Here is a 15956-nt window from a genome sequence, read left to right as displayed (position 1 = left end):
ACAAAATGGGGCAAATTCTCATTTCAATAAACATTTGTAAAATTTCAGTAAATAAAATTAATTAAAAATGAATAGCCTGCTTTTCTCATCTGCCGTTAAGTAATTGATTATTTTGTCAGAGCATTTGCTAATGTTTGACATTTTTACTCATTATATAGCATTTCTCAGTGTAAGCACGGCATTGTTTCTTTGTAATTGTCACATTTCTCTTTTGTTCTGAATCATATCATGCTGATTACAAAGGTGATCCAAGTAAAATTTATTCATTCATTTAAATTTTATTCATTCATTTATTAACTAATTTTTTTTCTTTGGCCCCCGAGAATGTGTGAAATATACGATGTGGCCCTCGTACTGGAAAGTTTGGAGACCCCTGATTTAAACAATGCCTGAGAACGCTTCTTAACTTCTTAATCAACTACCTACCACTGTTTGTTGATTGGTCAGACCCCCTTTTCACAGATTCGGGTATCTCAGCCGCTGAACACCAGCCAGTCCTGGAATAAGTTTAATTCTAACTCAATGAGGAAATATTCTCACCAGGTCCTCTGTCAGGGCACTGCTAAGCAGCTTTAATGGTCCATGATTGCAGAAGCTGAGCTGTAGTCAAATTTGATTGAGTTTTTTGAAAGGGTAACGAAGAAGATAGATGAGGGCAGTGCAGTTGATGTTGTCGACATGAACTTTAGCAAGATCTCTGACAAAGGACTGCATGGAAGGTTGTTGCATAAGGTTAAAATCTCACGGGACCCCGGGTTAGGTATCTAAATGGATACAAAATTGGCTTCTTGACAGAAGCCAGAGGGTGGTTGTAGAGGGTTGTTTTTCAAACTGGAGGACTGTGACCAGCAGTGTGCCTCAGGGATCAGTACTGGGTCCACTGTTATTTGTCATTTATATTAATGATTTGGATGAGAATATAGGGGGCATGGTTAGTAAGTTTGCAGATGACACCAAGATTGGTGGCATAGTGGACAGTGAAGAAAGTTATCTTCGATTGCAATGGGATCTTAATTAATTGGGCCAGTGGGCTGACGAATGGCAGATGGAGTTTAATTTAGACAAATGCGAGGTGATGCATTTTGGTAGATTGAGCCAGTGCAGGACTTACTCAGTTAATGGTAGGGCGTTAGGGAGAGTTACAGAACAAAGAGATTGAGGGGTACATGTTCATAGCTCCTTGAAAGTGGAGTTACAGGTGGACAGAATGGTGAAGAAGACATTTGGCGTGCTTGGTTTCATCAGTCAGAACATTGAATACAGGAGTTGGGATGTCTTGTTGAAGTTGTACAGGACATTGGTAAGGCCACACTTGGAATACTGTGTGCAGTTCTGGTCATCCTATTATAGAAAAGGATATTATTAAACTAGAAATAGTGCAGAAAAGATTTACTAGGATGCTACTGGGACTGGATGGTTTGAGTTATAAGGAGAGGCTGGATAGACTGGGACTTTTTTCTCTGGAGCGTAGAAGGCTGAGGGGTGATGTTATAGAGGTCTATAAAATAATGAGGGGCACAGATCAGCGAGATAGTCAATATCTTTTCCCAAAAGTAGGGGAGTCTAAAACTAGAGAGCATCGGTTTAAGGTGAGAGGGGAGAGATACAGAAGTGTCGAAAGGGGCAATTTTTTCACACAGAGGGTGGTGAGTGTCTGGAACAAGCTGCCAGAGGCAGTAGTAGAGGCGGGTACAATTTTGTCTTTTAAAAAGCATTTAGATAGTTACATGGGTACGATGGATATAGAGGGATATGGGCCAAATGCGGGCAATTGGGATTAGCTAAGGGGTTTTAAAAAAAGGGCAGCAGAGACAAATTGGGCCGATGGGCCTGTTTCCATGCTGTAAACCTCTATGACTCCATAGTCCAGTCCCATAATGCCTCACATTCAAACTACAGTCCATCAATTATCACAGAATCTGTGGCTGTATGTAGCTGCCTCGGCCGTGGTCAACCCCAACACTGCCTTCTTGAACTGCTACAATGCCTGAGGTATAGGTAACCCAAAGTGCTGTTCGGGAGGGATTTCCAGCTACACATTCCAGACTTTCATTAGAATGTAAGTGGGTCCCAGATTGATATATTCCATTCAACCACACCCAAGGTTAGTTATTCCAATTCCTTTATTGTCCAGGACAATATATTCACAGTATCTTTAAAACAGAAATTGAACATTCCCATTTGATTTCAGAAGGTAACATATTCTGTTGGATTGATCTGTATTGTCAATGTCAGGCTGGGGTTGTTCCCCTTGGAGCAAAGGAGGTTGAGGGGAGATTTGATAGAGGTGGACAAGATTCTGACAGGTTTAGATAAGGTGGACAAAGAAAATCTGTTCCTATTAGCTGATGGGACAAGGATGACAAGCAAATTTAAAGTTTTGGGTGGGATCATAGAATCAGAGAAACCCTACAGTGCAGAAAAAGGCCATTTGGCCCATCGAGTCTGCACCGACCACAATCCCACCCAGGCCCTACCCCCATATCCCTACACATTTACCCGCTAATCCCTCTAACCTACGCATCTCAGGACTCTAAGGGGCAATTTTTAGCATGCCCAATCAACCTAACCCGCACATCTTTGGACTGTGGGAGGAAACCAGAGCACCCGGAGGAAACCCACGCAGACACGAGGAGAATGTGCAAACTCCACACGGACTGTGACCCAAGCCGGGAATTGAACCCAGGTCCCTGGAGCTGTGAAGCAGCAGTGCTAACCACTGTGCTACCGTGCTGCCCATGTGAGGAAGAATATTTTGATGCAGTGAATGGTAATGACCTGGAACTCGCTGCCTACGAGGGTGGAGGAAGTGGAGACAATAAACAATGACAAAGGAAATTGGATGGGCATTTGGGAGGTTTCAAACAGAAATGCTGACTTAATATCTCTGAACTTCCTCACACCCTGTCACTCTGATCCGTGTGAAATTTGAAACCAGGTATTCGCAACAAGACTCAAAGAGCATCAGCCCACTGGAGGCAAAGTTGTGAGACCGGCCAGTCCAGCACAAAGAAACCCTCTGACCCTCCCCATTGACCAATATAATTGAGAGCAGAAACAATAACAGCAAAATCGACCACTGGAACCACTCGTGAACTCGCTGGTGTACCAACAGCTGAGATGAAAGAATGAATCTCTTCTCACACACAGAGCAGCTGAACGGTCTCTCCCCAGTGTGAACTCCCTGGTGTGTCTGCAGGCAGAATAACCAAAAGAACCCCTTTCCACACACAGAGCAGGTGAACGGTTTCTCCCCAGTGTGAACTTGTTGGTGTTTCTGCTGGCTGGATGAATCACTGAACCGCTTCCCACACAGAGTAGGTGAATGGCCTCTCCCCAGTGTGAACTCGCTGGTGCCTCCGCAGGTGGGATGACTGAGTGAATCCCTTCCCACACTGAGAGCAGGTGAACAGCCTCTCCCCAGTGTGAACTCGCTGGTGTGTCCGCAGGTTGGATGAAGTTATGAATTCCTTCCCACACTGAGAGCAGGTGAACGGTCTCTCCCCAGTGTGAACTCGCTGGTGTGTCCGCAGGCTGGATGACCGAGTGAATCCCTTTCCACACTGAGAGCAGGTGAACGGCCTCTCCCCAGTGTGAACTCGCTGGTGTATCAGCAGGCTGGATGAAGCTCTGAATCCCTCCCCACACTGAGAGCAGGTGAAGGGCCTCTCCCCAGTGTGAACTCGCTGGTGTATCAGCAGGCTGGATGAAGCTCTGAATCCCTTCCCACACTGAGAGCAGGTGAATGGCCTCTCCCCAGTGTGAACCCGCTGGTGTGTCCGCAGGCTGGAAAACTGACTGAATCCTTTCCCACACTGAGAGCAGGTGAACGGTCTCTCCCCAGTGTGAACTCGCTGGTGTGCCTGCAGATTGGATAACCGAGTGAATTTGTTCCCACACTGAGAGCAGGTGAACGGTCTCTCTCCAGTGTGAACTCGCTGGTGTTTCTGCAACGTGGATAACAGAGCGAATCCCTTCTCACACTGAGAGCAGATGAACGGCCTCTCCCCAGTGTGACTGCGCCGATGAGCTTCCAGCTGAAATGGGTATCTGTATCTCTTCCCACAGTCCCCACATTTCCATGGTTTCTCCATGGTGCAGGAGTCCTTGCCGCTCTCTTCGGTGGACAATCAGTTGAAGCCTCGTCTAGGCACAACACCAGTACGGTCTGTCCTCACTGTGAATGGTGTGATATTTATTCAGGCTGTGTAACTGGTTAAAGCTCTTTAGTCAGTGCATTGGAATACTCTCACTCGAGTGTGACAGTGTGTTGCTGCTTTTCCAGTCACACAGATGTTTGAATTTTTTTTCAAATCGACAGACTGGACAAACGTTTCTCCTTCTAGATTCAAAGGCCGATGATATTTTGCTCCCAAGGAATATGACTGCCAGATCTAGACGTGACATTTGAGATTTCAGTCTGTAATTCCTCGTTCAATATCCTGTAAAATGAGTTAGAAATAGAAATAGAAATTCAGAACAGACAATTCTAGTTTCTATGGAACATTCTTTCCTCTCTCATTCCCCAAAGCTGTAAATCTCCATCCCACACACTCTCCCTCCATTCTCACTCTGCTGTATCTAATATTCACCCTCCCGATTCTCCTGAAGGTGCTGATTGAAGCTGATTGACAGATCCATGCTCACTGCTTCCTGTCCAGCACAGAAATCATAACAAATTGGAGCTGCAGTTGGCCATTCAGCCCATCGAACTGCTTCAACCATTGATTGAGAATTGGCTGATCTACCTCACACTATTTCCATAGGGCCAATATTTCCCAAACTATCCCCCAGGTTGCTCAATGCCTCAAAAGTTACCAATCTCTCTCTTGAAAATATTTGATGACTGAGGCTCCACAGTCCTCTGGAGCGCAGAATTCAAACACTTTACTCACAGACAATGGACCAAGCTCCGCGCAGCCATTGACACAGGGCCCGGATTCTGATTGGCTGGAGGACCAGCGCCCATCCGGTCCTCCACGCGTTGCCATTGGTTAATCCGCCGCATGTGGACAATGAGGGGGCGGAACCCGAGCCCACGTGGGGGGTGGGCGGGGCTTTGACCGCCAGCCGCGCTGAGCTGGCGTCCAATCCGCAGTGTGCGGCTTCTGTAACCAGTGATATTGCTGCCAATGGGACACTGTGTGCTGGGAACGCCCCTCTGAGTCATTGTGACGGCACAATGGAGCCCTGCCTGAATCAGCCAATAGCAATCACTCTGCTCCGTGGTGACATCTCCGGGTTCAGGCGCGCGGAACCAGGAGCCCCGCCCCCACCCATTGTTCCCCCAGTCTGTACATTCCACACATTGTTAGTCCAGTCAGATAGACATATATCTGTCTGGCCGCCTGCATGGAGATTTCCAGCTCTCTGTGTCCAGGACACAGAGAGCTGAAAGTGTCCAATACACATCTCTTTAGCCTGTCTTGATGCTCTCTCCACTCACATTGTTTGTACCTTAAAGACTTGATTAGTTGTAAGTATTCGCATTCCAAGCATTATTCATGTAAATTGAGTTTGTGTCTTTATATGCCCTGTTTGTGAACAGAATTCCCACTCACCTGAAGAAGGGGCTTAAGGCTCCAAAAGCTTGTGTGGCTTTTGCTACCAAATAAACCTGTTGGACTTTAACCTGGTGTTGTTAAACTTCTTACTGTGTTTACCCCAGTCCAACGCCGGCATCTCCACTCCAGGACAGGAAGCAGCATGGATCTGTCAATAAATAGAACGGACAAGAGTTTGACATGCAAAGTGCCAGCATTGAATGACCCCATTCTAGACCCTAATGTTTTGACTGATTTAAAGAGAGAAATTTCAGCTGCTCCAGTCTCTCCAACGAACTCAATTGCCTCATCATTGAATCGTGCAGTGCTGAAGAGGCCCTTCAGCCCATCGAGTCTGCACCGACACGCAAGAAACACCTGACCTCCCACCAAATCCCATTTACCAGCACCTGGCCCATAGCCTTAAATGTTCTGACTTGCCAAGTGCTGATCCAGCTACTTTTGAATGATGTGAGTTGCCATTCGTGCAAATCTCCTCTGCACCCTCTCTAAGAACTTCACATCTTCCCTCAGGTCTGGGGCCCAGAAATAGGGTTCCATTCTCGAGAGATAGAATTGAACAGCAGGGATGTTATATTCAACTTGTTTAGAAGCATGATTATACTGCACTGGGAGTATTAAGAACATAAGAAATAGGAGCAGGAGTAGGCCATCTAGCCCCTCGAGCCTGCCCCGCCATTCAATAAGATCATGGCTGATCTGACGTGGATCAGTACCACTTACCCGCCTGATCCCCATAACCCTTAATTCCCTTACCGATCAGGAATCCATCCATCCACGCTTTAAACATATTCAGCGAGGTAGCCTCCACCACCTCAGTGGGCAGAGAATTCCAGAGATTCACCACCCTCTGGGAGAAGAAGTTCCTCCTCAACTCTGTCTTAAACCGACCCCCCTTTATTTTGAGTCTGTGTCCTCTAGTTTTAACTTCCTTACTAAGTGGAAAGAATCTCTCCGCCTCCACCCTATCCAGCCCCCGCATTATCTTATAAGTCTCCATAAGATCCCCCCTCATCCTTCTAAACTCCAACGAGTACAAACCCAATCTCCTCAGCCTCTCCTCATAATCCAAACCCCTCATCTCCGGTATTGTCAGCATTTGTGATCTCCATTGAGAATCATAGAATTCCTCCAGTGCGGAAGGAGGCCACTCAGCCCATTGAGTCTGCACCGACTCAACCATCAAGCAAAGAGTCAGACACCAAATCAGTCAATACTATCAAAGTTTATTGTTTATATGTAACATTTAGAAACTTCCCTTCCCAGGGGAGGTAGTGGAAGCAGATACGATAGTGACTTCTAAGGGGTGTCTTGACAAATAAATGAATAACTTGGGAATAGAGGGACATAGAACATAGAACATAGAACATTACAGCGCAGAACAGGCCCTTCGGCCCACGATGTTGCACCGACCAGTTAAAAAAAAAAAAACTGTGACCCTCCAACCTAAACCAATTTCTTTTCGTCCATGAACCTATCTACGGATCTCTTAAACGCCCCCAAACTAGGCGCATTTACTACTGATGCTGGCAGGGCATTCCAATCCCTCACCACCCTCTGGGTAAAGAACCTACCCCTGACATCGGTTCTATAACTACCCCCCCTCAATTTAAAGCCATGCCCCCTCGTGCTGGATTTCTCCATCAGAGGAAAAAGGCTATCACTATCCACCCTATCTAAACCTCTAATCATCTTATATGTTTCAATAAGATCCCCTCTTAGCCGCCGCCTTTCCAGCGAAAACAATCCCAAATCCCTCAGCCTCTCCTCATAGGATCTCCCCTCCATACCAGGCAACATCCTGGTAAACCTCCTCTGCACCCTCTCCAAAGCCTCCACATCCTTCCTGTAATGTGGGGACCAGAACTGCACACAGTACTCCAAGTGCGGCCGCACCAGAGTTGTGTACAGTTGCAACATAACGCTACGACTCCTAAATGGTCCCGGAAAGGGCAGAGGGTTTTCATTCAGGTGGGCAGCATGGTCGTTGCAGGCTTGGAGGGCCGAAGGGCCTATTACTGTGCTGTAATTTTCTTTGTTCTTTATCACCTAACTAACGGAGTGGGAAATAAGGTAAAGTTTACTCATCAATGAAACTCTACCAACTCCACACTTTCTAATCAGTGATCAATCCAAGAGAAGTGGACGACAACGTGAACTCCTGGGGCTGACAGAGAAACAGTCACTGCCTCTGAGAAGCACAGGCGGCACCTTCCTGGGGTTTCGACTGGCAGGGAACCCATCACTGAACCAGTGCCAGGACAAACTACTCATCTGCCCCTGAGCTTTATTGGAAACAACCTTCACGCTGATAGGAGGAAGCTCAACTGTCCCTGAAGATCCAAATCGCTTCTCCACACTCCATGTTCACAAAGGTGGATCCCTCTCTTTACACTCAAAAGATGTTGTGAGCCCACCTCAGGCACATGTCAAGATATAGAAGTGTCCAGAGGGGCAATTATTTCACACAGAGGGTGATAAGTGTCTGGAACAATCTGCCTGAAGTGGTAGTAGAGGCGGGTACAATTTTGTCTTTTAAAATGCATTTAGATAGTTACATGGGTACGATGGATATCGAGGGATATGCGCCAAATGCGGGCAATTGGGATTAGCTTAGGGTTTGTTTAAAAACAAAAGGCGGCATGGACAAGTTGGGCCAAAGGGCCTGTTTCCATGCTGTAAACCTCTATGACTCTAAGTGTTTGGAAACGGCTAATTGGTCTATAATTTGTCAATAGAGTCAACTCCATTGGTTCCAGCTAATCACGCACAAGCTCTTCAACTTCGGACAATGCCTTCCTTTCAGCTCTGTCTGTTATCTTGATGTCTTTACAGGAGTTCCATTCATTCAGACAGACTCAACAGTCAAGGACAGTGTGTGTGTTCCTGATAGGGAGAGAGTCCAAGGCTGATCCCATTTCTTTCCCAGCTCTGACACCACCTTCATGTCCTCATAAGAAAAGCTGATGGAGAAATACAGAAATATCCCAAAGTGACTTCCCATTAACTGCTGATTATTAATAACTCATCCTTCAACTGAAACTTAACTGAGCTTCACTATTTGGTCAGTCACCTGTTTCTGGCTGATTCCTATTGATGTAATAACCTTTCATGAATACATGTGAGTGATTATACTGAACATTAAACGGCTTCTTATCTCTGTGCGAGAACAAAATAACATTTTGACCTTTCATTGCTGTCAATGTAACTGGAATTAAATTGAAAATGGTTGGGTTTCACTAAAATCTAGCGTGCAGACTTAGTTACACGACTGGCCCGGCCCTGTGCTGTTGACTCAATGGAACAGAGACAAGTTTATTTATTTTAGATCTGTCTGTAGTGGTGGGAAAAACTATTTACATCCAGGATAAATTATATGTCTTTCATCAGCCTTTGTGGAGCATTTCATTGGAAATGTGCTCTCCCAGGCTCAAAGAGCATCAGCCCACTGGAAGCAAAGTCATGAGACCGGCCTGTCCAGCAGAAAGAAACCCTCCTACCCTCCCATTTCACCCACTGTCAGAATGAACATGGTTCAGTCCTGGATGTGATTAACAGCAGCAATAACAGCAGAATCCAACCCCTGTCATCACTTGTGAATTCGCTGGTGTCTCAGCAGGTGGGATGACCGAGTGAATCCCTTCCCACACATGGAGCAGGTGAATGGTCTCTCCCCAGAGTGAATTCGCTGGTGTGTCTGCAGGCTGGAGAACTGAGTGAATCCCTTCCCACACACGGTGCAGGTGAATGGCTTCTCCCCGGTGTGAACTCGCTGGTGTGCCCGCAGGCCGGATGACAATTTAAAATTCTTTGTGCAGTGAGAGCAGCTGAACGGTCTCTCCTCAGTGTGAATGCGCTGGTGGGACTTCAGTTCTCGAGAGCTTTTGAAGCCGCTCCCACAGTCAGAGCATTTAAAGGGTTTCTCACTAGTGTGAGTGAGATTGTGCCTCAGCAAGTTGGATAACTGAGCAAATCCCTTCCCACACACCGAGCAGGTGAATGGTCTCTCTCCAGTGTGAACTCGCTGGTGTTTCAGCAGGAGGGATGACTGAGTGAACCCCTTCCCACACTGAGAGCAGGTGAACGGCCACTCCCCAGTGTGAACTCGCTGGTGTGTCCGCAGGGTGGATGATGATCTAAACCTCTTTGTGCAGTGAGAGCAGCTGAACGGTCTCTCCTCAGTGTGAATGCGCTGGTGGGACACCAGTTCCTGAGAGCTTTGGAATCCGCTTCCACAGTCAGAGCATTTAAAGGGTCTCTCATTGCTGTGAGTGACGTTGTGGTTCAGCAGGCTGGATAAGTGAACATAGCTGTTCCCACACACTGAGCATGTGAACGGCTTCTCCCTGGTATGAACTCGCTGGTGTCTCAGCAAAGTGGATAACTGAGCGAATCCCATCCCACACTCAGAACAAAGGAATGGTCTCTCCCCAGTGTGAACTCGCTGGTGTACGCGCAGGTTGGATGATGTTCTAAATCTCTTTGTGCAGTGAGTGCAGCTGAACGGTCTCTCCCCAGTGTGAATGCGCTGGTGGGAAATCAGTACCCGAGAGCTTTTGAATCCGCTCCCACAGTCAGAGCATTTAAAGGGTCTCTCCTGGCTGTGAGTGACTTTGTGACTCAGCAGCTGGAATAACTGAGTGAATCCCTTCCCACAGTCAGAGCAGGTGAACGGTCTCTCCCCAGTGTGAACTCGCTGGTGTCTCTGCAGACTGGATGGCAGAGTGAATCCCTTCCCACAGTCAGGGCAGGTGAATGGTGTCCCCCCAGCGTGAACTCGCTGGTGTCTCTGCAAGCTGGATGACAAAGTGAATCCCTTCCCACAGTCAGAGCAGGTGAATGGTGTCCCCGCCTTGTAACTGCATTCATGAATTTGCAGCTCAGATGGAATTCTGTATCTCTTCCCACAGTCCTCACATTTCCACAGTCTCCCCATGATTCGGGTGTCCTTGTGACTCTCCAGGTTAAACAATCACTTAAATCTCACACAGAACACGGGTACAGTCTCTCCCCGCTGTGAATGCTGCGATGTATTTTGAGGCTGTGTAACTGGTTAAAGCTCTTTCCACACTCAGTGCACTGGAACACTCTCACTCGGGTGTGTGTGTGTTGTTCGGTGCTATCCCAGTCACACTGATGTTTAAACATTTATGAAGCAGACAGAATAGAGAAACCTTTCTCCTTCTAGATTCAAAGGCCAATGATATTCAGGTCCTGATGAATGAGTTACTCTGTCAGATGTTGATGGTTTGGTTTGAGATTTCTGTCTGTAAATCCTCACCTTCTGATATCCTGTAAAAGGAGTTTACAAAGTCATCACTGTCGGTGCAGGATAGAAATTCAGGACAGAACATTATTTTCTCTCTCATTCCCAAAGTTGTGAATCTCCATCCCACACACTCTCCCTCCATTCTCACTCTGCTGTATCTAATATTCACCCTCCCGATTCTCCTGAAGGTGCTGATTGAGGCTGATTGACAGATCCATGCTCACTGCTTCCTGTCCTGGACACAGAGAGCTGGAAATCTCCATGCAGGCTGCCAGACAGATCTATGTCTATCTGACTGGACTAACAATGTGTTTAATGTCTAGGATTCCTTCAGTTGGTTAAGATACAGGGGGTTGTGATTGATCATGGTCTTGAACTTGCTGCCTATGAGGGGAGTCAAGCAGAGATGATCAATAATTTTGAGATGAGATTGGATGGGTGCTGCCAGGTTACAGAAGCCATTCCAGACTGACAGAATTACTGGACAGACAGTCAGCAAGGACTCAAGTTGCTGAATGGACTCCTGTGCTGTACTGACCATGACTAGAAATAATCAGAATGTACTTTATTACAAAGCCATGAATAATCTATCTAATCTGTGCCATATAAGAACACCAGACACATCTCTGTCTTGATAAAGTCATACAATTTTACAGCATAGCAAGTGGCCCTTTGGCCCATCTTGTCTGTGCCGCCTATTAAGCACCTATCTATTTCAATCCCATTTTCCAGCACTTACTCCATAGCCTGGTGTGCTATCACGTTTCAATTACTCATCTAAATGCTTCTTAAATGTTGTGAAGGTTGTCGCCTCTACCAACCTTTCAGGCAGAGAGTTCCAGATCCCCACCACCCTCTCGGTGAAAATGTTTTTCCTCAAATCCCCTCTTTATTTTCTGCTCCTTACCTTAAATCTTTGCCCCCTGGTTATGGACACGTTTGCTAAGGGAAAAGTTCCTTCCTATCTATGGCCTTGATAATTTTGTACACCTCAATCAAATCCCTTCCTGAGTCTTCTCTGCTCCAGGGAGAACAACTCCAGCCTGACCATCTTCTCCTCATACCTGAAACACTCCAGCCAAGGCAAACACTCCTGGTGAATCTGCTCCACACCTTCTCTCATTCAATCTCATCCTTCCTCTTGTGTAGTGACCAGATTTGCACACAGAACTCTAGCTGTGTGCATTTTGCACAACTCCATCATAACCTCCTTGTTCTTATATTCAGCTAAGAATGGAAAGTATCCCATATTCCTTCTTAACCCTTTCATCTACCAGTCCTGGCCCCTTCAGGGTCCTATGGACATGCACCCCAAGGTCTGGTCCTCTGTACTTCTACCATCCGACCATTCATTGTATATTCCCTTGTCTTGTCAGTTCTCTATAAATGAACTACCTCATACATTCCAGGGTTAAATTCAATTTGCCATTGCTCTGTCCATCGAACCAGCCCGTCTACATCCTCCTGTAATCTAAGGCTTTGCTCCTCACTATTTATCACATCATCAATTTTGGTGATATCTGTGAAATTAGAGGGCAGCAAAGTGACACAGTGGTTAGCACTGCTGCCTCACAGCGCCAGGGACATGGGTTCAATTCCCGGTTTAGGTCACTGTTTGTGTGGAGTCTGCACGTTCTCCTCATGTCTGCGTGGGTTTCCTCTGCGTTCTTCGGTTTCCTCCCAAACATGTGCAGGTTAGGTGGATTCTAAATTGCCCCTTAGTGTTGGGGGACTAGCAGGGTAAATGCTAGTTGGAGTTAAGAGGATAGGGCCAAGGTAGATAAATCCCCGGGACCAGATGAAGTGTATCCCAGGACATTGTGGGAGGCTAGGGAGGAAATTGCGGGTCCCCGAGCAGAGATATTTGAATCATCGATAGTCACAGGTGAGGTGCCTGAAGATTGGAGAGTGGCAAATGTTGTGCCTTTGTTTAAAAAGGGCTGCAGGGAAAAGCCTGGGAACCACAGGCCAGTGAGCCTCACATCTGTGGTGGGTAAGTTGTTGGAAGATATTTTGAGAGACAGGATCTACAGGCATTTAGAGACGCAAGGACTGATTAGGGACAGTCAGCATGGCTTTGTGAGTGGAAAATCATGTCTCACAAATTTGATTGAGTTTTTTGAAGGACCAAGAAGGTAGATGAGGGCAGTGCAGTTGATGTTGTCTACATGGACTTTAGCAAGGCCTTTGACAAGGTACCGCATGATAGGTTGGTGCATAAGTTTAAATCTCATGGGATCCAGGCTGAGGTAGCTAAATGGATACAAAATTGGCTTGATGACAGAAGCCGGAGGGTGGTTGTAGAGGGTTGTTTTTCAAACTGGAGGCCTGTGACCAGCGGTGTGCCTCAGGGATCAGTGCTGGGTCCACTGTTATTTGTCATTTATATTAATGATTTGGATGAGAATATAGGAGGCATTGGTTAGTAAGTTTGCAGTTGACACCAAGATTGGTAGCATAGTGGACAGTGAAGAAGGTTATCTCGGATTGCAATGGGATCTTGATCAATTGGACCAGTGGGCTGACGAATGGCAGATGGAGTTTAATTTAGGTAAATGCGAGGTGATGCATTTTGGTAGATTGAGCCAGGGCAGGACTTACTCAGTTAATGGTAGGGCATTGGAGAGAGTTACAGAACAAAGAGATCAAGGGTTACAGGTTCATAGCTTCTTGAAAGTGGAGACACAGGTGGACAGAGTGGTGAAGAAGGCATTCAGCATGCTTGGTTTCATCGGTCAGAACATTGAATGCAGAAGTTGGGACGTCTTGTTGAAGTTGTACAAGACATTGGTAAGGCCACACTTGGAATACTGTGTACAGTTCTGGTCACCCTATTATAGAAAGGATATTAAACTAGAAAGAGTGCAGAAAAAAATTACTAGGATGCTACCAGGCCTTGATGGTTTGAGTTATAAGGAAAGGCTGGGACTTTTTTCTCTGGAGTGTAGAAGGCTGCGGGGTGATCTTATAGAGGTCTACAAAATAATGAGGGGCACAGATCAGCTCAATAGTCAATATCTTTCCCAAAGGTAGGGGAGTCTAAAACTGGAGAGCATAGGTTTAAGGTGAGAAGGGAGAGATACAAAAGGGTCCAGAGGGGCAATTTTTTCACACAGAGGATAATGAGTGTCTGGAACAAGCCGCCAGAGGTAGTAGTAGAGGCGGGTATAATTCTGTCTTTTAAAAAGCATTTAGACAGTTACATGGTTACAATGGGTATAGAGGGATGTGGACCAAATGCAGGCAATTGGGACTAGCTTAGGGGTTTAAAAAAAAGGGCAGTATGGTCAAGTTGAGCCGAAGGGCCTGTTTCCGTGCTGTAAACCTCTATGGGTTGCGGTCAATGCAGATTCGATGGGCCAAATGGCCTCCTTCTGCACTATAGGATTCGATTACTCTATGATTCTATTGATCATAAGTCTGACATGTCGAGGTCACAATATGCACAATGTGCACAATTTAATTGACTGTGCCCTTAAATGTCAGCAATCTCCTGGAGAAAACATCCTTTTAATTGTGAACATCAGGAAAGAGACCATGCTTTATCCAGACAAATAAATGAGTCAAGCTGAGGGAGGAAAGGATGTCAATATCTTTAAAAAAGAGAGACAGACAGACCTGGGCCAATCTTTCCAGAGTCTGCAGCCTCCCTGGATTCACTTCCTTTCCCTTCAGTTGCTGCAAGTCCCCAATTTCCCCCAGAATGAGAAAAGAAATGGAAAGGGGGAGAAAAGAAAGTGTTTTACTCACAGGTGTTGGAGACAGGAGGTTTGAGTCTGTCTGAAGCTCAATCTTCATTCTGACAGACCTCTTTTTAGGTCAAACCAAGTAAACAAACTCAAATTAAATCAGGACAAAGTAAAAGGGGCAGCTCCCCAAAAAGGAGGGGGAACAGCCCGAACAGAAATCAAAATGCAAAGGAAACTTAAAAACATCAAATTAAAATGTGGTTATTAGGGTCAATAATGCACCCCAACCCCTGCGGTGCCCAGCGGGCGCGGAAAGCGTCAACCTCGCCCGTGGACACCGCATGCTCCCTCTCCAGGGACACCTGGCCGCGAACGTAGCCGCGGTAGAGGGGAAGACAGTCAGGATGGACGGCCCCCTCGATCGCCCGCTGCCTGGACCGGTAAATGGCGCGTTTCGCCAGGCCCAGGAGCAGGTTCACGAGGAGGTCGCCATCCCGACCCTCCCCTCTCCGCACCGGGTGTCCGTAGATCAGGAGCGTGGGACTGAAGTGCAAACAAAACATCAATAAAAGGTTCTTCAGGAAAACATAAAGGGAGTGCAGCCTAAGACACTCAACATAGACATGGTCCACGGACTCCACAAGGCCACAGAAAGGGCAGTCTTCGGAGCCCGTGAACCAGTGAATCCTACGGTTGTGCGGAACTGCTGCATGCATCACCCTCCACCCCAGGTCCCTGACGTAATTGGGGGAGATCCCTCCGTAGAGGGAGCTCCAGCGGGGACCTCCGCCGCCCGGCGGCAACAAGGCCCGCCAAGGTGTATCCGGGCGACAGGCGAGGAGGCGGTAGTGGAAGGTGTGCAGCAGCAGCCCGCACAGGAAACGCCTCCGCGCGGTAGAAAAAGGCACGGAGGGCATTTCCGCGAGGCGGCTCAGGCTGTGGGGCACCTCACCCAGGGGAGGGGGCTGAGGCTTTGGGCCAATGTGGAATTCCGCCCGAACAGGGGAACGCTCGGGCGGGATCCCACCGCACGCCTGCGCCGTCTCAAGTTTGCGTGCAGTTTCGGGGCCGAGCACGACCGTCCTAAGGTCTAGGATGGCTTTGGCCGCGCGCCGGACGGACGTCCCCGCGCGCTCAGCCAGCACGCGGGGACTCATCCAGCCCGCTCCTCCGCCATCGAGCACGTCCCCGATTCTGGTCACCCCGGCGTCCACAGCCCCCCCTCTCCGCCAGCCACCTGAAGTTATACGGCTGGAGGAGCGGATTCCTGAGCAGCGGCTCTCGCACGAGAGCCGCTACTCCTGACGGGGGAGAGCTGCGTCGCGAGGCGACCTTGTTCCAGACAGTGAGGAGGTCCTGGTAAAAGACGGGCAACTCCTGCAGGGTGGTCGAAGCACGCCCCAGTTCGATATGCAGGAGCTGCACGTCATAATT

General features: G+C 47.5%; 2 protein-coding genes across 2 annotated transcripts in view; one reads left to right on the top strand and one right to left on the bottom strand.

The window, feature by feature from the left end:
- Positions 1-3208, top strand: part of LOC144480719 (uncharacterized) — a 38144-nt gene extending 34936 nt beyond the window's left edge. Inside the window, exon 6 of the mRNA XM_078200310.1 lies at positions 3200-3208. Within this exon, the coding sequence (XP_078056436.1) occupies positions 3200-3208 (9 nt within the window). The remainder of the gene's footprint in view (positions 1-3199) is intronic.
- Positions 3209-3293: 85 nt separating this feature from the next.
- The window catches only part of LOC144480718 (uncharacterized), a 370150-nt gene continuing 357487 nt past the window's right edge, over positions 3294-15956 (bottom strand). Inside the window, exons 14-16 of the mRNA XM_078200309.1 lie at positions 9513-9633; positions 9165-9344; positions 3294-3850 (exon numbers count right to left, since the gene is read on the bottom strand). Coding sequence (XP_078056435.1) covers positions 3294-3850; positions 9165-9344; positions 9513-9633 — 858 coding nt within the window. The remainder of the gene's footprint in view (positions 3851-9164; positions 9345-9512; positions 9634-15956) is intronic.

Source organism: Mustelus asterias, chromosome 30, assembly GCF_964213995.1.
Source record: "Mustelus asterias chromosome 30, sMusAst1.hap1.1, whole genome shotgun sequence".
In the NCBI taxonomy this organism is placed as follows: domain Eukaryota; kingdom Metazoa; phylum Chordata; class Chondrichthyes; order Carcharhiniformes; family Triakidae; genus Mustelus; species Mustelus asterias.
This window is presented reverse-complemented; position numbering and strand designations above follow the sequence as displayed.